The 24,251-nt window shown below is 30.6% G+C and overlaps 1 protein-coding gene across 1 annotated transcript in view; it reads right to left on the minus strand.

Moving 5' to 3' along the window:
• Positions 1–24,251, minus strand: part of Smp_156390 (putative growth factor receptor-bound protein) — a gene marked incomplete at both ends in the record, with an annotated part of 37,294 nt that overhangs the window by 7,930 nt on the left and 5,113 nt on the right. The window contains 6 exons of the mRNA XM_018799396.1: positions 1,256–1,399; positions 3,759–3,806; positions 7,455–7,576; positions 11,998–12,157; positions 16,231–16,773; positions 18,415–18,617. Coding sequence (XP_018651189.1) covers positions 1,256–1,399; positions 3,759–3,806; positions 7,455–7,576; positions 11,998–12,157; positions 16,231–16,773; positions 18,415–18,617 — 1,220 coding nt within the window. The remainder of the gene's footprint in view (positions 1–1,255; positions 1,400–3,758; positions 3,807–7,454; positions 7,577–11,997; positions 12,158–16,230; positions 16,774–18,414; positions 18,618–24,251) is intronic.

Below are 24,251 nucleotides of genomic sequence, written 5' to 3' on the forward strand. Positions count from 1 at the left end.
ATAATAATAGTCATATTTGAGATTGTAAAAAATCATCTTTCATGATTTCTTATTATAAATTAAGAAAATTTTATCGAAGTTAATTTCTAGTGACATTTACTGAAAGTAGAATATTTTTATGCCTTAAATATTTTTTTACCTGATAAACATATTTACTATATAAGAGAAACTATGCTAAATTAAGAATTCCCAAACAAGAATGTGGGTCTAAAATAACTTCTTATGAATGTTACCTTAATATATCTAGATTTGTATATACTAATCAACTATACATAAGAACATTCGTCTAAATTAGGGCGAATAGTTTCACAGTATTTGGGCGTCGAGTTGATGTAAGACATTAAATAGGAAGAATATATTTGTAAAATCTCAGCTACTGAATTTGAGGTAAATCCAACGTTTTGCCTTGAAAAAGCTTGGAACATATTGCTAGGCGAAATGTTGGATTTACTTCAAATTCATTCGCTGAAATTTTACAAATATATTATTCTTATTTAATCAACTATACATTCTATTAATTTGAGTGAAAATATACTCGTGTAGAAATAAATAAAATTGATTTAAAAAAACAACATTATATTTGTAGTGTCGGTTGATATGTTAAGCCCATATACCTTATTCTAACTTCTGGACAAGCCAGTTTACCTATCTATCTTGAGTCATGTTTTCACCTTGTTAATTATCAAATCTGTAGTGCCGTGCTCCGCTAATCGTTCACCTCGATAACCGTTATAATTCCAATATTAACAGTGCATAAAAATCAGAAGGCAAAGAGAAGCGGCAGCTACAGTTTCATTGACAAATGACACAGGCCAGAAAGTTATAAGCACATGAGTAAATGTCAGCGAGCGAAACAAAAATGACACGCATTGCAGATGGAGGGTAAACCAACTCACTTCAATCAAGTGTTAATCAATATCTATAGTCAGAAAAGAATAAGTTACAGACATGTGATGAATAGGATAAGAAGTGTACACACACCTACGCTCATATAAAAAGTAGTCAGGATTAATAAGTGAATAATTAACAAGGACGAAACATGACTCAAGATAGATAGGTAAACTGGCTTGTCCAAAAGTTAGAATAAGGTATATGGGCTTAATATACCCGGGGCCCCTTTACCCATGTTGAAGGTGTACCGGGAGTTTTTATTCTATTTAGAAAAAGAAAAAAGACTAATGAATTTCAATGCTGAATTATATCGATAATTTCTATCATTACATAGTGAATATGTATGATTATTTAAAAGACTTACATTCATTATTTTTTGTTTACTAACATAGAATCCATTTGAATTCAAATGACAATATCTTCGTTTCCATTTTGTTTGTCCAATACGTAAATATAATTGATCTGTATGAACTGGTATTGGGATATTTTCATTTCGATAGAAAATATTCTACCAAAAAAAAAACAAACAATAAATTAAAAACACTAAAAATAATGAATGATTGAATTTGGTAATTTAATAAAATATAAATTATGATTCATGTTGTCAATTGAATTTGACAAATAAGCAGATGTTTGGAATAAAAAAGGGATTTATTTAAGAGCTAAAACTATATTATTCAAAGTATCTGTGTGGTCGATCACAGTGAAAACGATTTATACCATACAGGTTTTATGACGCACTAGTATTTTGGAAATTATTATTTTATCATATAATTTCATAATAATTTAATTTACGAGCTGATTTAAGTTAAAACATAATCAGAAATCAGGGAGTGTTGAAAGACAATCTTGTCCGGCGAGACTATAATTTATGGTCGACCTTTAAACGAATATAAAATGACCTTGAGAAATATTGGTCAACCATAGAACAGTTGGTGTAAAGTAAAAATATATTCTACAAAACCAAAGAATTAAAGTGGATACACTTCTTTTATATGGTCTTAAATCCTTTCAAGGTTAAAAAGAGGTTCAGAGGTTCTAAAATCATAATGCATAAGGTAGAGGAACTTATCCATACGGCTCCATAATAGTCGGTCTCTCGAGCCACAATAAGGTCACAAAAACCCTCTCAGCCTCGACCACATAGCTTCATTATTGTTTGTGTGTACTCCGGTAGTGTAAGTTTATCATTTTTATTATGAACATGTCCTTACAATACTCGTAACACTGGATAGCCGAATTTTCAGTAAAATCTGTGATTAATGCAGCCAATTTTGCTAATGCTTTTATTATACAGTTCGTGGCAAATATTATAATATGCCTTAGTCTCAATCGCGATCGAGTGAAAAAGCTTCCTATTCTAGAAAATGTCTTACTCCAACATATGTTACAAAGAAGGACAACATCACGGTAGTCTGCACAAGGTCTACAAGTCATTTAGTTGCCGCAATTACAAATAAAGGAACTTCTTAGTAGTCCCATTTATTGTAGCTGCTTAATTGTCAAGTCTACTCTAAAATCCTCTGTGAACCGATCGTACATGAACATCAGGTACTGAAATTGGTGCTGTGACCTTGAAATCCTTCAAACGCTTCTGATTGGCTCGTCTATAAATTAAAATCTCGCCTGTTGTCCTACTATGCGATTAATTAGCAGTGAGCATCCATGACTTAGCTACAGGAAATCGAACATAGAACATTCAGTCTCTCATGCGAACGTTTAATCTTTGAACCAATGAACAGAGATCCAATGATATACATGTCTACTTCCAATCATGTGACCCTTAGCGACTATATTCAAGATGTAATTCCTAGAGTTTTAATAGAAAGCAGTTACCGATTGAGCTCGACAACATTGAGTGTGGAACAGTTATTCACTTTATTTGATGGAAGTTAGGCACGGATTATCACGAATCGATTAGAGTTAAAAATATTCCCCACTGGATACCGACTCATTGGTCTATGCCTTAAACGTTTGCGCGTGAAACCTGAGGTCTCTGGTACTATCAAAGGTAGAGTCATCAATGAGCATTGCTGACTAATACCATACTAAGATTAAAAAACTGACCAGTTCTCCCTGGTTTCTGATGGTGGTCTAGTTAGAATTCTTCTATAATTTAAACTATCAACATTTCGCATTCTTTACAAACCTCCATATACCTAATAGGGTTTCTTTCTCATTGGTTTAACCAGTGAATATTGTTTCAATCTGTCCTTATGAAACTCATTTATCTTATAACATGTGACATGCTTTTGATCTTTAGAACTGTAAATGCATAGATTGTGGACAATTGACAAATTTCCTATCTAATTTTATTCGCTTTACAATATAACAAAAAGATCATTCAATGCTATCAACAGTAATTATTTCAATTATAATACTGTTAAAACCATTCAATTATGATTTTTTACTGCTTTAAATATTAAGCTAGGACAAAGTAGCTATTCTATGACTGATGATTTTCAATGACCGTTCAAATAATGTCAGTTCTGAGGTGAAAAAAAAACCTATTTTTAACTTGAATATATCTCTAGAAACCTCTTAGGTGAACAAAATTCATAATTAAAAGAGTTTGTATCTACATACTGAGTTTTTGTTGATATTCAAGAAACTGAAGTATATTGCTAAATTAATCATGTAGGTATAAAAGGGAATTTAAGTCATATGTTGAAGAACATATTGATTAATTAAAAAAAACTTATTAAATAACTTACTTTGTTTGAATTGATATTGAATGTAGAATGATGTTCACCCAACCAGCTCTGAAAAAAACGAGATTTTAATAATTAATTTTATATTACGTAGACATATTGTTTACATCTACACATCATATATATATATATATATATATATATATATATATATATATATAGGAGACAGCATGAATTCAAGAGGAAGTAGAGACTGGACACTTTTGACATATAAGACTGAAACTGTCAATGAATAGCTTGGATATGATTCCAATTTGATTGATGTATTATTATTATTATTATCAATAATTAAAATCTTATTCACCTTAGTGACTTTAATCGATTTTACTCATTAGATTGTTTTTTTTTTATTTTTTTTATAACAAAATTAGATTTTTTCATTGAACAAAATTGATGTTTGAAATATTTGAACATAAAAAACTTTAAATTCACTTAGTATTGTTTGTTTGAATCTTCTTATTGATGTTTTAGGACTGTAACTTGTCAGTCTCTAATTGGCATATGTGCATACTGTGCGTATTGCCTCGATATAGCCTTAATTTTACAAGCATTGTAAGCACTGCTAGCCATTATCCATCTTTGATTATAAAGTATATTGTGAAAAAATGAAACATTATGTGGTCTTTTTGAAAAAGTGTTATTTTAAATTGTCTTATAATTTAATAACTAACTATTGTGTTGTCATTTTTGGAATTTCTTAATCTATTAGATCATGCAAAAGAAACAAAAAAAAATACTAACGTGACGTCATTGGTGTACATCAGTTTGTTCTAAATTTGTATGTCTACTACTGGTAAGAAGTATTTGAAGTCTAATGTTACTTTAAGTTATTTGAATTTGACTAAAGTTTTGTTTTATTTTCATTCTATTTAGAGGACAAAATAAAAATGAATGTATCCAGTTATAATATGTCTATTTTGAAAACTATTTTTACGATTTACATAGAATTAGAAGGTTTGTGTCTAGTAGTGAAATCTAAGATACACATTATATCGTATTTGGGACTCGTAAACTATATGCATATTCATTTCAATGTTGTTATTTACACTGGGACCCAAACGCGTCAAGAGTTTGAATCAAAAGGATAAAATATACATCCTGGTTTCCATTACTAGCTACATTCTCTCTATTCTGTATGTAAAACAATGTTCAATCAGCTATTAAATCATAATTTAACATTACTGAATAGGCTAAATTTTTTTGGGGATGAACTATAGTCGCTGTGTAAAAGTGATTATGTCACGAATAGTTTGTGGCTTCAGCTGAAATAATATCAAGAGATTTGTTTATAAAATAATTCTTTATCACTTATTCTCTAACTACATGTTTAATAGGATAAATATTTTTGGTTTAATGATACATGATTGAAGAAAGTGCACAAATATCCTTGGACGTCAAGAGTTCGTGCGTCATACTGATGGTCCTGAGTTTGGGTCTTTTTGGTGCGGGATTGTGGATGCGCGTAGCTGAGGCGTCCCATACTAGGACGATACGGCCGTCCAGTGCTTTTAGGTTTTCAATGATGGTCTTGCTTAGATCGACTCATGAATTCAACTGTGAAAATATTCATATCTGTTATTATTTTCAATGCTATTTTCTAATAAAATTAAGTATTAGCATGAAAGATTAAAGAAATCTAAAGCCATATTAGGACCTATTTAAAATGTTCTAAGAGGAAACCTTATCATTATTGCTCAACTTATTCATTATATAAATTTTTAACGGAAAATCTGAATAAAATGTAAGAAGAATACTCAATTCGTAATGTAATAATCGTTCAACGATTACATTTTTCAATATTTTTTCAATGAATTAAAGCAGAATTTAGACATGAAAACTAATTCATTAATTTTAGTGTTACAAAAGTGAACATATCTAAGTCTGGTTCTTGTCGGCTTACTGGATGTTTACTACTTTGAACATAACAACTATTTGATACCAACTAGTTTTCAATAATTTTTCAGTTGTTTTAAAACGTTATTAATTGAAATTAACTAAGCCATAGTATTTCATTTGTTGATAAAATTGAAAAATCGTTAACTATTATTAGTGTAATGATAGTGTAATTCACTACAAAATGCTGACTTAATGTCAACCTTATGACCAGTTTCAACCAAATGTATCGCAACAGAGGAAAATGTCTGTCTAGTGTAATTCTTTGAAAAGGAGATTACTAAACATTATTGAATAGTTTTAAAATAATTAACATAGATATACATCAGTTAGTTATTGATTTTCAATGATTAATTTTACTGATATTCGTAGATTGGTTGAAGTTAAACATTAATACCGTCGGATGCCGGCTCAGTGGTCTATCGTTTAAGTGCTCTGGCGCGAGACTGGTGGGTCCTGGCTTCGAATCTCGCGAAGCGGGATCGGGGATGCGCACTGCAGAGGACCCTCAAAATAGGACGAAACGGCCGTCCAGTGCTTTCTAGTTTTCTATGGTGGTCTAGCTTTAATTGACTCATGATTTTAACTATGAAAATACTGATATTTATTTGTTGTGAAAATATTTTTCTCCTTCAAAGTTTTTTTAGTGTTATGATTGGTTATATTAATTTTTAATTGATTGTAATTTTCTTTTTACTTTTCATTTTTCATCCGTGACTAACCATTTAGCCCTGAAAACCTAACTCATAGTCATATCAGTGTTGGTTAAAAACTTTTTGTATGGACTAGTGGTTTTTTTGGTATGTGTGTGGCGTTTGGTTTTGTTAACAAGACTAGTTGTAAAAAATCAATTACATTGTTATGATGATTATAAACTATTGATAATCGTTATAAGTAGGGACATTATAAAAATTTTCTGTATATTAAAGGGACAAGTAACATAAAGTGTTTAATCAGTAGATAATTATTAAAACCATTTTGATAGAATACTCGAAATCATTTTATATTTAAATGATGGGTGATTATTAAGTTGTTTAATAGAAAACATTTTCAGTTAGAAAAATGAAAGTGTGAATTATTTTTTACACTCATGTAAAAAACAGAAATACTGTGGTGTGGGTCGCTTATATCCACATAAGTAGTATGTGACGATGGTCAGACAGTGATCTATAAGAAAAGAACGGAAACGAGACGTAATTGATATAAAAATGTATAAACAATAATAATGGGAGACTATGGACTGATATTTGTGGAAGTAATGGTCAAGATTGAGACAATTGATTGATAGTTTGCAAATTAACTATTTATTGTATGGTTGACAAATTTTAGTGAGATAGTCCGTAATTTTCGTGTGTCGAATCCATTCGGTTGTTCCCCACCCGTGTTGTTGTTCAGTACAATACAATAAATTTTCATTCTATTCACTATGATTTAATAAAACTGATGTTAGTTAAATTTTCTAGGTATTTATAATTCCCGGTTAATTGTCATCATGTGAACAAGTAGTGAGATGAATAAAATCCACATGAGTTACATAAGATGTTAAATTAATGGTTCTCCATTATATTGTTAATCTATCAGTGAAGAAGAAACATTAAACAATATTCTATATTGTCCACGGCCAAAGATTTAATACAGTTGATTCTTAATGATTATCCACTTAGCTACCGAGTCATAATAGCCACTAGCTTGTATAATGGGGTGAAGTTTAAATTGCAGTTCTAAATATCAATAAGAAGATTCAAATAAACAATACAAAATGAATTAACTGGAATGTTTTTTTTAATGCTCCATCATATTCAGCATTTATATTGTAATATTTAAATAAGTTAGTTCATCAAGTGTTTTAATGCTTTATAAGACCTAATTTATTGATTTAAAAATATGTAAATTATAATGTTCATTATTGATTAATTAAAGAATCAAATGTATTTTTGTTGTTTTTTTTTAGAAATTTACCTTTGAACTTTCGAATAACCCATATAAATCTTGTCGTTCTTCAAGAAAGATTAAATTTTCATTTCCTATTTTCCAACTTGATAAATAATTGAATAAATATTCATCATCTTCTAGACAACGTTCTAATGAAGAAAAAAGAAGTATCCATAAGTAACATTAAACAAGAAGTTATATTTATTCTAATCAGATGATACTTATAAGTTGTTATATAATACGATTATTCAATAAATTAATCTATTATATTCACTTAGTATTGTTTGTTTGAATCTTCCCATTGATGCATAGGACTGCAACTGGTTAGTCTCTTATTGGCCATATGTGCATACTGTGCATATTGCCTCGATATTGCCTTAATTCACAAGCATTGTAAGCAAAGATGGATAGTGGCTAGCAGTGGAATCCAGGAAACGCGTTTCGTCCTATTTGGGACTCGTCAACTGGATGTACCTGCATCTCAGAGTTGATGTTCACTCTGGGACTCGAACTCAGTACGCTTCGCTCCAAATGTTATCGCGTTATCCACTCAGCTACTGAGTCCTGATAGCCACTTGCTTGTGAAATGGTGTGAAGTTTAAATTCACTTTGTGTTGTTTGTTTGAATCTTTCCATTGATATTTAGGACTGCGACTGGTCAGTCTCCATCCATCTTTGCTTACATTGCTTATGAATTAAGGCTATATCGAGGCAACACGCACAGTATGCACATATGCCAATTAAAGACTGATCAGTTGCTTTCATAAACATCAATGGGAAGATTCAAACAAACAATACTAAGTAGAATAATCTATGTATATAAGAAAAGAATGAATAAATTGTAATTAAAGTTAAGCAAATGTTACATTAGTAAGATAGAAATTTCTGAATATTTGTACTCTAACAAAAATATATAAAATTCGATGAGATTTAAATGTTACTGTTATGTTCTCTACTTGAATTATGCAGAACACGATATCTAACTAACGGCACTCGAAAGTATAGAACTATGCAGTCGTAAATTAGAAGACAGAAAAAACAGAAGTGATTGTTGTGTAAAAACCGAAAAAAATGTACAAAAAACATGTGTATTTATAGTTATTAGCGATGAGCGTAACCTTGTTATAATTCAACCAATCTTCAAGGAGGTAAGTTATACTACAGTCCAATCGTAGCATGCCAGGTTTATATTCTAGAAAGCTTCATCAGGTTCTGATTAAGTGGAAACTCTCCAAGTCCTTTAGGACTTTTGGAGAATCTGTCGTGATTCTCAAAAACTATCTCGACAGTTACAAATAAAGTAAGCATGATTGTCATAAGATATAATAAAGAATTATAAATAACTTCTAAAATCTTTACTCTCATAATTTATATTTGATAAAACTCAACAGTTTTAAAATCAGTACAACAAATACTAGAGACAGGAATGATTGGCATGAACTTTTCCTCAATCGATCATAAATCATTAAACTGAAAGTAATTTAAGTAAATAACAAATTATCTCATTATTCTTAGAATGGAAAGGTAACTTAGAATTCTGTTTCCCCATTAAAGTTTTCTTTCTACTAATATTCAGTAGAGAACTGTAACTATTTTTAATTGTGATAAGTAATAAAGAATGTCAATCAAAGCTAGACCACCAGTGAAAACCTGGAAGTATTGATGTTCTAGCTTAGATCGTTTCATGAATTCCATTTTGAATATACTACAATCTCCACAAATCATTGAAATTAGTTATAAAGAAAGTGGTTATCGGTCTCTTGCACTAGATCAAAAATGAGTTTAAATTTTCAATCAAATAACTAGAGTATTCTATAAAACTATTTATCTGGAAGGAGCATGTAGACAAGTTTGTATCATTTAGTTTGCTTTTTTGGAAAAGTATCTAAAGAATAACATCGAATTTTTTCCAGGATAAGGTCTTGCTTAAATTATGATGCAACTTGTTTGTCTAATTAGCGTTTGAACATCTATTTAGTGGTGCGACCTTACTAATTTACTTGTGAAACTTAATGTCGAAGTGAAATATTGACAGAAAATCGGCTTTCATACTGATAATCATGTGCTCACTAGTGAGTGGCTTCAAGAGGTATTTCTGAGAGTTCTAGTGAGAAGCCGTGACCAGTGGAGTTCAACCGTGTCTGTTGTGAGGTAGTTACTCGGTGAAGACAATGGTGAACAGTCGTGCAATATCGTGGATTAGTTGAAGTTAGACATAAACACCACTAGATGCCGGTTTATTGGTCTAGAGGTCAGACGTTCGCACACGAGATCAAAGGTCTTGAGTTCGAGTCTGCCATGCGTGATTGTAGATGCGCACTGCTGAGTAATCCCATACTAGGACTAAATGGCCGTCAAGTGCTTCCAGGTATTCGATGGTGGTCTAACATTGATCCATTCATGATGTCAATCTAAATTTGATATCAGAAGGGGTTTTGTGGAGATTTTATTAATTTTATAGTTGAATAGTAAATAAAATCCATAGAATTAATAGTAACTAGCTTTAGAGTGGATTTCTCAAAGTTCTTATGAAAAGCTATGAGTTTGAAATCAAGGAAATTTGGAATTAAACAACAACTCATTATGTTTTATTACAAAAAGATGGAAATGGAAGATGTATCATATTAAATATCACTGTGGTATGGTTACGAAGTTATGAGCTCGGTTAAATGTGATATGGATGTAAATTACTGAGGACTCCAAGACTATGATGGAACAGATGTCAAGTACTGAATGTTTTTTTAATGAGATTTTAGGCGAGAGACTGAAAGGTCCTGGATTCGCATTTCGCGAGGCGGGATCATAGATGCGCACTGCTGAAGGGTCCCACATTAGGACGAAACGGTTGTCCAATTCTTCCAGGTTTTCCATGGTGGTCTAGCTTCAATTGACTCATGCTTTCAACTATGTGAATATTTTAATTATTTGTTAAAACTTGACAATCATATACATCACTGAATATTGAAAGATATTTTTAAGTGTAAATTAGCAACTAAGTTTCTTGGAGTAATGGATTAAAATATATTCCTTTCTTCTTCATGTGAACAAATTAACTTGAAAAACTGTCAATTTTATCTAACTTCCTGGAAGGTTATGCATCAACAAGATCTTCTGAATACTAAAAGTAAAATATATTGACTAAATACATTTATTGATCAAAAAAACTAACATTTTTAAGATTATATTTTTGTAAAAAAAACTTTATCAAAATGAAATAAAGGAAAGGCTTCTTATTTTTTTATTGGAACTAATTTTATGGATTCCACTACTAGACACTATCCATCTTTGCTTAAAATGAATAGTTTTGTTTTATTTTATGCCTCATCAATAAATTTTCACCGTTTTGTTCATTTCATTTGAAATCAATACTTTTTCTAATTAATCGATCATAGAGTAACAATCAATATTTAACGTTCAATTTATAGCATGATTTAATAATCAGATATCTTAAATGTCATGCTTTCTTGTCATTACCATTTATCTCTTTACACAATTAGGTTTTGAACGATTCAGTTGGTGTGTAAGTTATAACTAGTCTTTGAAAAATCTTGAAAAACTGTTTATAATCTCTTAGGTGTTTTTATTATACAGAGTTAATTTATTTGGTGCGTTTTATCAATCATTTCTTTTATTCATTATACGAATTTTGACTTCATTGAAAATTGTGCAAATAATTAAATGTGACAAAACTTTAAGTTCAAGTGGTTATTGTTATGTCTCGTAGGTTGAACGCTTTATTCGGATCCTAGCTATTCGGATAACCCCAGGCTAGCACTACTCAGCGACTTGAAAGACCAGAGAGAAGACACGAGTATCAGAGAAGCACTTTACTACAAGGTTCAATTATGTACAGAAAAACAGGGGTTTTATAGTAACTAAAAGACCTTGAGATCCCATAGTAACAGTATGTAACAGCCAATCAGGACCTTGTTATTTTAGTAGCATTTTAGTAGCATAGCTTCTAACTAATCGCTGATTGGTTGGTCTCTTTATGAGCCTCTCTAGAGTTTATTGTAAGCCGACCTAACAGTTATAGATGGTTATAATCAATTCTTTATGGAGTAGGAAATGATCTTAAATGCACTATTCATACATTAACAGGATATCAACTTAAAAAGATTGAAAAGTTCTTGGCTGATGCCTTTCATCACTGTAATACATGTAGAAAATGTACTACTTAAACAATTTTCGAACTAGTAAATTTAAAACTGTCTTATATCCTATATCTGTTCTGTACATTTGATATTACTATTTATATCTAGCTGATCATGCCTGTAAACTGGCATGAATTCTGTAATTATTATTTTCAAAATGTATTATTATTGTTATTATGACTAATCATCAATTTTTTTTCTAAGAATGCAAAAACTTTATGCTCAAAATAGGCATTCATCACAGAGATCTCGTTCAACTGTTACCTTAGTATCAGTTTTAGCTATTCAAAACCATTGAAAAAAAATCACAACTTAGTCTAACATTTGAATATAACATAAGCAAAACAGTCAATCAGCATTGAATACTAGCTTTTAGTTGAGAGTAGCTGTATATTTGAATTAACTAATCAACTTACCTAAGTGTAAAACCGGAATTCTTTCAACCAAAGCATGTTTCATTGTAAGAAGTTTTTGATTGGTACTACATAACTTTTGTAAAGCTTGTAATGTAGTAGTCGTACTATGAACTGGGATATGTATACTAGTTCTATCCGGCAGAAAGATTTGTACAGTGAGCTTTATATTAAAAAGAGAAAATGAGAGAAAAAAACTGTTTGACTGTATTCTTCAAATAAATTGATGTATTGATATAATGCTGGTTATAATTACTGGCTAATTCCCTCAAGCAATGTTCGTAACCTCGTTATGTTTCGCAAGAAATCACTGAAGATCCGGTAACCTTTGGAATATCTCATTGCCAATCTAATTATAATCTAGTATAGGGTTTTAATGACCATCAGATTGTAGTTTGCATCATAGACCTAACAGATGAGACTTAGTTTATAGGATATATATTCGTTCACAATGGTTGATTAGTAGCATACTAAACTGTCATACTTGGTAAAGCGCTTTAAATCTCACTGGGACCATTGATTCTTCTAAAATCTCAAATATACTTTACAATGAGTTCAAAGTAGCATAAAATTCAGTCTAGATGTTCTATCTGAATACTAACAATTATCAAACTCATTATATAAATAAAGATGTATCTATCTAAGATAGAATAGTGTTGAAATTGTTACAGACAAAACTGGTTTTCTAAAAAATCATGTGACAAAAATGTACGATAAGATTTTCATGAATAACTTTTAATGGATACTCTAAAATATCATTTTACTAAGAGTTTATTTTATTGTTTACTGTTTTGGTAAAAATGTAATTTTTTTAGTTTTAAATTCTGGTGTCAATATTACAGATTGCAGCTTTTAATTAAACTATTCACTTAGGATTTCGCGTATTCATTTCATATAAACTGTAGTATACTACTGGAATTTTCTTCTTAATCTATTGATAATTTTCTGTCGTCTCTAAGTACTATAACTAATATTAATCACGGAAAACCAATGTTGTTGTTTAAATAATGAGAATGCCAGTTAAAAAAACAAGTATTATACTGATACCTAGCTCATGTGATGTTCGTTCTATAACTCCAAAACGTATGTATAACTAAAGTATATATATATATATAACGGATAACTTTCAGATATAAAATTCACCTTCATACATCTGTCACTTAAGCACGATATACCTGTCAAAAGAATAGTACACTCATTAGCTAATAGTGTGATCTTATGAAAGACTATTTGGCCACAGTAATATTTCATTTATATGTTGAAAAGTGAAACTTCGTTTACAATTTTTATTCAGCATATACGAGATTTTCAATCTTACTCTTTTCAATACACTCTAGTAAATTTAAAATTATTATTCAATGTTCCCAACCAATGTAGTGATAATAATAATAATGATAACAATAGTAATAATGATTATTACCAATATTATTATTAAACGTATTTACGTAAAAAAAATGTTTTTTTCAATAGATGATAAATGCTAAGTAATGTAATGACGCCAAACACAAACGTGTACGACCATTATTGTTTTGAACTGCTACTATACAATGGTTGGAATGCTTGTTTATCAGTTTATTTGTTCCTATTCATAATATTTTCAAACATATACAGAGTATTTAATAAGCATACTTAGTTTCACGTGAATTGGGAGTAAGAAGTTATTCATATAAGGATCACATGAAAGAGTAAATATCATCAATAAATAATTGCTTATTATACAGAACCCAAACATGAACCTTAGAATGAAATATCAAATATGAGAGTTTAGATGTAGATGTAGAATGTAACGTCAAATGCATAGATCCTACATGATTATCGTTAACAAACCCTTGAATTGCGTTTAATGTTAACTGGAGGTCAGTATCTTTTGAAAACTAATCAGGTTACAACAAATTATTCACATAGATAACTAATGAAATCGCAATGTTTTCTAACATGATAGTTCTTGAATCTATTTCAGGAGTGATCACGTAATGGTAAGTATGTAAGTGTACAGTTTAAAATTGTTCAGAAGAAGAACAGAACAGTTCTTTGTTGATTCATTTTCATCAGTTGTTTTTCCTTTAAAAGCTAGTAGCTTTTTCTAAAAGAATATTCCTTAATATAACTAGACTATGTAGAAAACAAATAATTAGCATTAACTATTCTTACAAATTCTAGTTTAATTCTCTTAAAGTATAAAGTTTCCTACATTGCGTGACTGTGAACTGTTATGAATGAGATTTTGAGAAAGATTTAATGAGATTCAGTTTATGATTGTTAGAAAAAACCCAGTGAATAAAATGTTTAGCGACAGATGAAACACAATATGATATGATATGACCGAGTGATATATTTTTGAATTAAGCTTCCGAATGATTAGGAGTTAAAAATAAGAATAATAACCTGATGAATAGGTTTTTTCGTGCAGAAAATAACTTCCTTAAATGCAGAATATGAACACAAAATGAACATGATCAAATATCATAGGTGATTAAAGGAAATCAGCTTGTAGATCAATCATTACTCGATTAATTACAACCTGACTGTTGGATCTAATCTGTGAGTATCGTATCAAACTTCACATTATTTTGGCTTTTACGCATATGAATAAAAAGAATTTCCAAGAGTGATTTATGTAAGTTTATTATTTGACTACGGTTCAGTATAGAGCTGAAAAAAATCTACAAGTCGTCAGTGGTATTCATGTCTATGATGAATAATTTCTCAGTAATAATCCATTGACTCTCATTCGGAACATAAAGGGAATTAAAAATCCTTTACACATTCAGAGTCTGAGATAAATTTGAGGCGTCAATTTACGGAATATGTCTACGCTTTTCTTTAATCTTATTAAGCAACAACATAGATTAATTTTGTCATCTATTTCAAAACTTTGAAAACCATCTGCTGTCTCCAACCATAAAAATATTCTTTAGTTTATGTATAATTATATCTTTAAAGCCAGTTCGTTGTTCACAATATCTCTCTTTTATCTACTCCATGATCCAAGTCAGATGATCCCAGATGATGTGAACTCGATTAACCTTGATGACACTTTGTTAGGATCTAGTGATCATTTACGTAAGTACTGTAGTGAACAAGAACACCAGTGGAGACAATCAAATGTGTTTGAACTCAAAATTACAGAACACCTTAGTAAAATCTGGGAATCATACAGTAAATACGTCATTTGCAAAATGTCAATCAATTGTCTCAAACTTGACTGTCTCTTTCGCAGATATCAGTCAGTCGTCTGAGATTTCATTGTTTCTGCATTTCCATGCCAATCGCTTTCCGTTTTCGGTCTTCTCTTCTCCATCTTCTACTGAAACACATTCCATTCCTGACTATTGCTGTATACTACTTATGTAGATATAAGTAGCTCACACCACGGTACTATTGTTTTCACAAATGTGATTAAATCATTCATTTAACATGTTTAAAAGTATATTATATATATTTACGCATTTCAGACCACAATGAGTTCAATAGATTTTACGTTTTTTATATTAGTGATTACTCTCCTCCCATATCTTCGTCCGTGATATGCAGCAGATTTATTGACCGATGAAAGTAATTTTAAACTAAACATGAAGTTGGCACTGGAACAATATAGAGATAACAGGACATACAAAACACAGAGTGGTTAAACACCTGACTTTTGAGGACACTAGATGTTAGGAAAGGATAAATGCACCGTATTAAATGATTATTAAAGAAGGAATATGATCTTTATAGCCCGAATTTTTTAACTTAAGTTTTAGAAGTCTAAATGAGCATATTTTTAAGATAGACCAAATAAGTCATAGAATTTATATGCTGATTTGTGGAATACCACTAGTAAAATTCATTGTTGTATCAATAAACAGTTTACATACACAAAGGTTATAACTAATTATACTTAAAACGTCTTCTAGAACGTTTTTCCAATGCAAACACAGAACTTCAGACTTAGATTTTATATACAATGTTATTTGTTTCTTTGGTTTGTGATTTTAAAACTGACAACTACAGCGCTACATGGAAGAAAAGGCCGCCTAGTCAGTTATAAATAGAAAGAAAAGAAACAGGAATCTAGGTGTGGATATACTGGGAAGCGATGAAAAAGTAGTCAAAATTGTACTAATGTTAAAAATGTTTTTTTTTTCAACGTAGCACATACACTTTGATACTGTTATCTCCTAGTGTAGCTCGTTTTTTAAACATTCATATAATTTTACTGACACTACGCTTTGAAAAAGCACCATTACTTACATTTGTTTTGTTAGACTGATGTTTGTCTACAACTCCGTCAGTTTCCGATTGATTTGAAAATCTTTGAAAACTTGGTGATATACTTCTTCTATTAGAAGATAGATGAAGCTCTGTGGATAAATTTGGAGAAATAGAGCTCTCTGCTCCGTACACAGAGGAACAAACTGATCTTCGAGCGATAGAATATTCGGAATAATTATCACTTTGTCTATGGTTACTATTATTATTGGGAGTTGTAGAAGTAGTAACAGCCATCTGTTTGAGAGGTAGCTTTGGTTGTACGTCAACTATATTACGGCTGTTGTCTGGTTTTATTGAAAATGTCGTATTGGCCAATGCGTTTGCGCTAGTTTTAGCCACATTATTTGCCGATTCATTACGCATAGAAAGGTAAGCATATAAACTCTGGCTTCTAATCATCTGATTGGATGCATTTGCTGGATTAGAGGATAACGATCTTCTCCTAAGAAATTCTTCGATATTTTTTGAACATGAATAAGCTTTTGTAACATTATCGTTGGACACATCACGTACTGATAATTGCTTGTAAATGTAAACGGAAAAAGTTATAGGCAGAACATTTTGTTGAGCTAATATTTAAACTAGTTTATGTTTATGTATGATGCAAATAATATGTTCAGGTGACAATAAGATTAAGGCAAGTTTTGGCTATTGGTAATTACATTTTCACCTATAAAAAGACTTATATAGCTAAACTTACTATATTTCAATGAAGTTTTTCGTCATTTGGAAGTGTTATTTTATTTACAAGTTTCTGAAATTAAATCGGTGTCCTAAGATGTTGAACTTCACCCTCTCTAAATACTTAAATGTATCGTCTATTTGGGACCTTTCATGAAGATTATTTAACACTGTAGATGATTTTGGCTATGAAATGGTGACAGCCAAAACCATGTTAAACAGCGGAGGGCACTAGTTGATTGTCTTCTCTCGCCAATGACATATATCAAGATCTATAAGTTTCACAACGAGAAATCAACCTTTAATCACTGATTTAAAATCCGATGACTCACATTTCCAAATTTGTCTTTCTAATGGTATTTTGCTTTAAAATTCTTTCTAATATTTTAAACTTACATAATTGATTTACTGAGTGCAGATTTGTAAGCTCTACTTTGGGGTGCAGCGTTTATGTTAGGAATAGTCAAAATTAGTAGCTGCTGAAATGGAAAGAGCTGTGTTTTTTAACATGTGATAAACTGATCGAAATGTGAATACTTGAGCAACTTAACGGTCGCTTTATACGTTTATAAATTACGACTGACTAAATAAGAAGAAAACATCGAACTGCTCTTTTGTTTTAATTTCAAGATTCTCTCCAGGAACCATTCACAACTTGACAAAGAGTGGGAATCAAGACATTATGATTTCTTGACGGCTACGCTACATTTCTTAGATCAAGTCATTTGCTTTCTAACCAGTGTTATCAATTATAAATCTTTTTGCGTTTAGTCATGGTTTATCACTAAAACTTTGAGAAAATTCACGTGTAATCCAGGCTTGTATCAGTGTGTGTCTATAGGCACAGAATGCTAAAAAGTAATAAACTGAAACAAAACAGATCTCTAATGAAGGCAGATTTTCACTATATCTGTAACTGACATTACTTTCTTATGTAATAACATTTGCACTCTAGATTTCAATGTCCATAAAACCATCAACGTATGTCATGCCGACAGTTTATCATTCGATATTTGACATTGGATAGATGAAGAAGCAATGGAAGTCAATGGATTCTTCATTTTGTTTTCTTACGATATTATTTAAATGTTGAAATCAATCATATTTCTTATATTCTGATTATTTGTTACTAAAAACAATATCTACTGCATTCACGTGGTATCGTTCGTTTGAATCTTCCCATGGATGTTTAGGACAGCAATTATCAGTCTCTTATCGGCATATAAGCACACTGTGCGTATTGCCTTGATATAGCCTTATTTTACAAGCATTATAAGCGAAGATGGATAGTGGCTACTGCATGTTATCGTGTTTAACGTCGTATTGGAGTTGGTAATCAAGTATACAAATAACGTAGCTTATAAACTATTAATAATTAAAGTGATTTATTAAAACAGTTAAACAAATTTATTTCTATGATTAATATCTGATGTGCTTTTCATAAGAACATTAATGGAGAAATTTATTAATTTATAAACTTACTTGTCTTCTAAATTGAGGATAACCAGTTCCATAACTATTAACAAGGTTATTATTAACATTACTTGTTACGCTATCAATATTATTAGTAGTTGTAGTAGGAATTGTAGTATTGATACTGTCAAAATTTGTTGGAATAATTTTATTATTATTGTTTAGTGTAGCAATATCACTGGTCAACTGTTTTCGATTTGAATTTGAAGTATCTGTCGAGTTAAAATAAAATAAAATTAAAGTGTTTACTACTCAATTCAATATAAATCTATTCTCGAAATTATAATGTATGATAGACAATTTACTAATGGGTTTTGGTCATTCATTAAAAATTATTCCGATTGTCTGAACAGTGTAATAGTCATTAAATTTGATATCGTTTATAGATTGTAAGTTATTATTCTAGTGAAAATAGTATTTTAAGTAGTATATACAACATCATTGTATCAAACCATGAAAAATAAAATGGAATATTTGATAACGATTAAGAATACGAAATAAAGTAAACTTTCCTGATATAAAAATACAACAGCGTTTTATGGGAGAGGGCAAACCAGCTTCCAGCCGAAGAAGAAATCAGAAAAAGACTTTGGAAGTGGCTGGAACATACATTGAGGAAATCACCAATGTGCATCACGAGGCAATCCCTAACTTGTAATCGTGAGGGAAAGCGGAAAAGAGGAAGGCCAAAGAAAACTTTACAACGGAAAATAGATGTGAAAAGAATGAGTAACAATTGGAAAGAACTGAAAAGTATTGCCCAGGACAGGATTGGATGGAGAATGCTGGTGGGCGGCCTATGCTCCTCCACGAGAGGTAACAGGCGTAAAGAAAAAAAAATAAAAAGTAAGAATTAAACAATTTCATACTATATAAATATGAAATGAAGTAATCGTAGTAAGTTGTATTTATAAACGATTATCTACGAGAGATACTGAATGTCCGTTAACTGGATACCATCAGCATTAGCCTACTATGGGAGAAAACAAATCAACTTCCAATTGAAGAGGAAATTAGGAAAATACGTTGGAAGTGGATAGGAAGATTAAGAAATTCATTACGACTTTGTTCGCTAGTAGATATATGACTATTATTAACTGAATTAGTTTCCTTGATATGTTTTATTCTGAGTAGTCTTCCTCATGAGCTCACTGGAAATTTCAATTCAATGATCTACAGATATTGTGATTATCACTGAACCCTTAGGCTATAGGCCCAATTCCACGAAGTCAAATAACCTTCACCGAAATTATTGTTAAAAAAATAATTTAAAATAAGCAAACCTTATTGTAGTAAAAATTTTTAGTGAGCTATATTGCATATGTGATATTATGCTGAATACCTAAACAATCACTGCTTAGGCGGTTTAATACCATTTTCGCTTTAAATGATTTGATTGTTCATTTTTACAATGAATATTTTCACTATGCTTGAACTCCATAGAATAGCTTATCAAAGCTGTTCAGTTCTATATCTTGTAGAGGTCAATACAACTCATTTAAAATAGATCTTGATCAAATCAATGCTAAAGTAATTCAGTAAATGATTACTTTTGAAAACTATCCCGAAAATAATGTTTCTGCATAATTAGTCGGTTAGAAATTTAAATTTAACTCAATATGTTCTGTGTTGTATTTGGGGATCTTGCTTTCTCTCTTTGTGTATATTGAGGCTTATTGATGCAGAGGTTACTGCTACATTAGCTGTCTTAGTCTGTATTTATTCGTGTGTATGGGATAGAAATAGATTAATGTACTGGACCATTGAATGTTTGATTGGGTATTTACACTAACTGGATGTTTGTTTGTTTTTTCATGCCAGGACAATGTAGCATTAATTTTAGATTTGAAACAAAATTACTCAATATTTTATTACAGAAGAGCATGTACTGGTTTGATAATTTAGGTTTACACAACATGTATACCTAAGTCAGTATATTATTTCTTGTGCCAACTAATAAGAAATATTGATGAATGTGTAAATCGACTGCTTAGAAATTCAAATATCAAAGTATTTAATAATTGATCATTACTCGTGAATGATGTTTAAATGAAGTTAGATGTGTTTATGAAAAATATTTGATATCAACAATAAAAACTGAATGTAAATGGTAGTCAGGATTATGTATTGATTGATATTTCAATAAATGTGTGAAGCCCCGTTAAATATGATGTGACTAAATCGCCAATTAGAAACACCGACTTATATGACCTTGGTACTGTGCTAAACCAATGACGCGTTAATCAATACAAGTAGCCTAGAGTCAACTCTTAATCCTTATTGGTTCTTCTCGCCTAGCCCTGTCCGTTTGAGTTCATAACACAATCTTAAACTTCTACTGTACGAATCCTATATTTCAGACATACTGGGTCTATATACAACCAAACCAGACCCCATCACATCATAAAATGAAAAAATAATAATTAGATAAGATCAAGCCAAAAGTGTCTGTGAGTGTGAGATACTGTAATTAATAGATTGAGGATAACCTAAGAATAGTAAATCGTATAAAAGTAACCAATAAGTCAAACGAAAGCTTATGATAAGAGAGAGATAAATGTATAAAATCTAGTTACTTAATAATTATATGCTAAGAATATATACATGTAATAACAGTCCATAAATAGTTCTATGAGGTTAATCATAATTTAATCTTCCTCGAACGCAACAAAATGCACATAAGCTTATTAAAACAACTACTTCTAAATCTGTCAATAAATAAAATCCCTCAGTTCTTGGATGATCAGAATGTACGTCACATAGAAGGATAAGCCTCTATTGTTACAGATTATAAAAAAAGTATAGCTTAAATAGCTAGAAATCAGTATTATGATCGTTCAAAGTATCATTAGTCTGATTTAAATTAAGCTACAGCAAAAGTTTTTGGTTTTCAACATAAAACATTTCCTCTGAATATCAACTAGACAATGTAAATAAATATGAAGAAAAAATGACTTGAAAATAAACTTTTACTTTCAGTACATCGAACTGTCTTCCGGTTGCATAAATGAACAATAACATTTTCCAATCTGAAAACAACTACAAAAGGAACTGATATATATATTGTATATAATCCCCCTCTATTCTACTATCCACTCTTCTCAAGTATTGAAACCCAGTCAAAAAGCCATTCCATTGTTGTCTTGTTTGAATTTTCTTTAGTTTACTAAGTGTTATTACAAGAGTTGTTGAACAACAAAGATTAGTTAAAAATGTTTCGGACTTACCCCCTCATTGATATTATTTAAAATTGTTTATGCAAATAAAAAAATGTTTGAACAATGTAGATTACTGATCGACAGCTAAGTCAACGAAAAAAACAATTGACTTATTAGATTTCAGTGATGCTATAAATATGGAAACGACCTTGAACAACGATGTTTACAGAAAACTGATTTGAGAAATGATATGGGAAAGACTTTAATGTTGCTACAAAATGAATTAGTTGGCTAAGAATTCCTTGATAATGAAAGAAATAAAATCAAGGTAGATGTGCTTTAAGTATAAAAATTACGAACTACTGGATTGAATCCCTAGTGTTACTGTTATGTATAAAAAATGAATTTAAACTCTAGTCGAGCAGGAATGATAAGAAACTAGAACTGACTTTAAATGCTTGTATTATATTCATTACAAGTCCAGTAGCAATCAAATACAATGAAGCGGAGTTAATTATTAAGTTTGATTACAAGGAGAAAATTCTCATCAATTAAACTGTTGGATAATATTTTAGATGTAGTTACCTATAGAAAAGAAAGCATATCCCTAAATGAATATAGAAATACTGAAATATATTTTGTCACTGGTCTGAAAAATTCAAACAATGTGTTAGAAAAAATTGATTGCAGGAATTTTTTCTATAGTTCCCCTGACTACTGATTCATTTACAATGTCAAAAAGAACATTTTTAATAAATGGAAGGTTGTAGAGTAGTAACGTTTTATGAGAAATCATAGTCCCTGCTTCTTTGCTTCATGCATGGATTTACTACTGTATAAATCTGTCACAATACGATATTTCAATGAATATTATATATTTTTCATAGTTGAAAGCGTTAGTCAATTGAAGCTAGATCACTAGGGAAAACCTGTAAGTTAGACGTAAACACCATCTGATGCCGGACAGCTCAGTGGTCTATCGGTTAAGTGCTCTGGCGCGAGACTGGTAGGTCCTGGGTTCGAATCTCTCAAGGCGAGATCGTGGACGCGCACTGCTGAGGAGTCGCACAATAAGATGAAACGGCCGTCCAGTGCTTCCAGGTTTTCCCTGGTGGTCTAGCTTCAATTGAATCACGCTTTCAACTATGAAAATACTAAATCTCCGCAAAAAACCCCTTCCGATAAGAATATTATATACCTGTTCATAAAATACTCAAACGACATGTTTGTTTTAATCTATTGATGAAGTATTTCGCGACATTTCTTTTTTATTAAACATAAGGAAAGTTTAAAAACTGTAAGTGATTGTGTTTATACACAGACTAACTATTTTTATATGTAATTCTTATTTGTTCAGTTAACACTTAAAAAGTTAAACATATTTCTAAATTCATAGTAGTTTAATCGATAATGCTAAATTCCCCGTTAGTATGAATGCAATAAACATCCATTTTCTAGCTAACGTCTAGAACTCAGTAAGAAAACCTTGTTCAACTTGAGGTATAATCAGAAAACATTTTACTTGTACGACAAAATTTTCTGCTCGTTGATTACATTGGTATAGATTGTAGATGCAAGATTAAATAAAAGGTTTGTCAACACCACTGGTCTCGTTATCAATATTGTATTTGCTTTAAATAAAGTGTTAGGTTTTTTTAGTCATGAATGAAAACTGTATTTTTTTTACAAAACAGAAATGAGTGAATAAATCTTTTGCGATATTTTGAAAAATAGTTTTCATCATCAAATGAAATTAGTTGTAAAATTACCAGAAAATTACAAACAACAAGACTGAAACCACGACAGCTTAGCAACGTATTGAGCATTCTGCCTTTAAATCACTAACTCGTGATCTGATGATCTCATATTTTTCAAGTTTACATATGTTATTATCCAACCGTTACTCAGTTTTGTCAGAAGATAGCTGTCTGAAGTCAGACGGTTTTGCCTCTATATAAAATGGTCTCCATTTTTAAAGGTTCTTAATGCAGTACATGAATGGTTCAAAACTATTTCATGTTCAGACTTCGAATTTTGGATTAGTTTCTGGAAAGCTATTTAAATGTGGATCGATGAGATTTGGAACGTTTTTGGTTTGGTTGGATTGTGTTATGTGTATATCATAATATTCGAAATTACCAATCTCTTATATTTTTCTACGTTTCAACTTGATTAAAAGCAATCAATGAATATTCAATCATTATTCTTAATTTCCCCTTTAGTCACATTTTTAAAAATCTAGATCGAACACATCATCACCAATAGTTTTAGAACGAGTAAATTTAAAGAAAGTATTCATTTGGTAAACATTATTCTTCAACAATACCATTGTATAATGACTTGATGAGAACGATGACAGTGTTTAAAAAAAAACAGAATGAACAAATCACAATACTACTACCTAAATGGTGAAATATTACTTCAAAAAAACTGGGCAAATAGTTTTGATGCTTGATATACTACTCACACATGAAAGATTTTATTCATCCTAGTGAAACGTATATTATATTATGTATGATAACTGCTAGACACATACGTTTATATTCTTATCATATTTTTAAAAAAATTTTATACTAACTTTTTTAATCATATAAAGGGAAGTAGGACCAATTCGCATTATATCGTTTGTGAGAATAATAGGCGTTAACCATTTCGATACGATTTTCTCTTTGTTTGTTCAACAAGGAG

The sequence above is a fragment of the Schistosoma mansoni genome, chromosome 3, assembly GCF_000237925.1.
Source record: "Schistosoma mansoni strain Puerto Rico chromosome 3, complete genome".
NCBI lineage: Eukaryota > Metazoa > Platyhelminthes > Trematoda > Strigeidida > Schistosomatidae > Schistosoma > Schistosoma mansoni.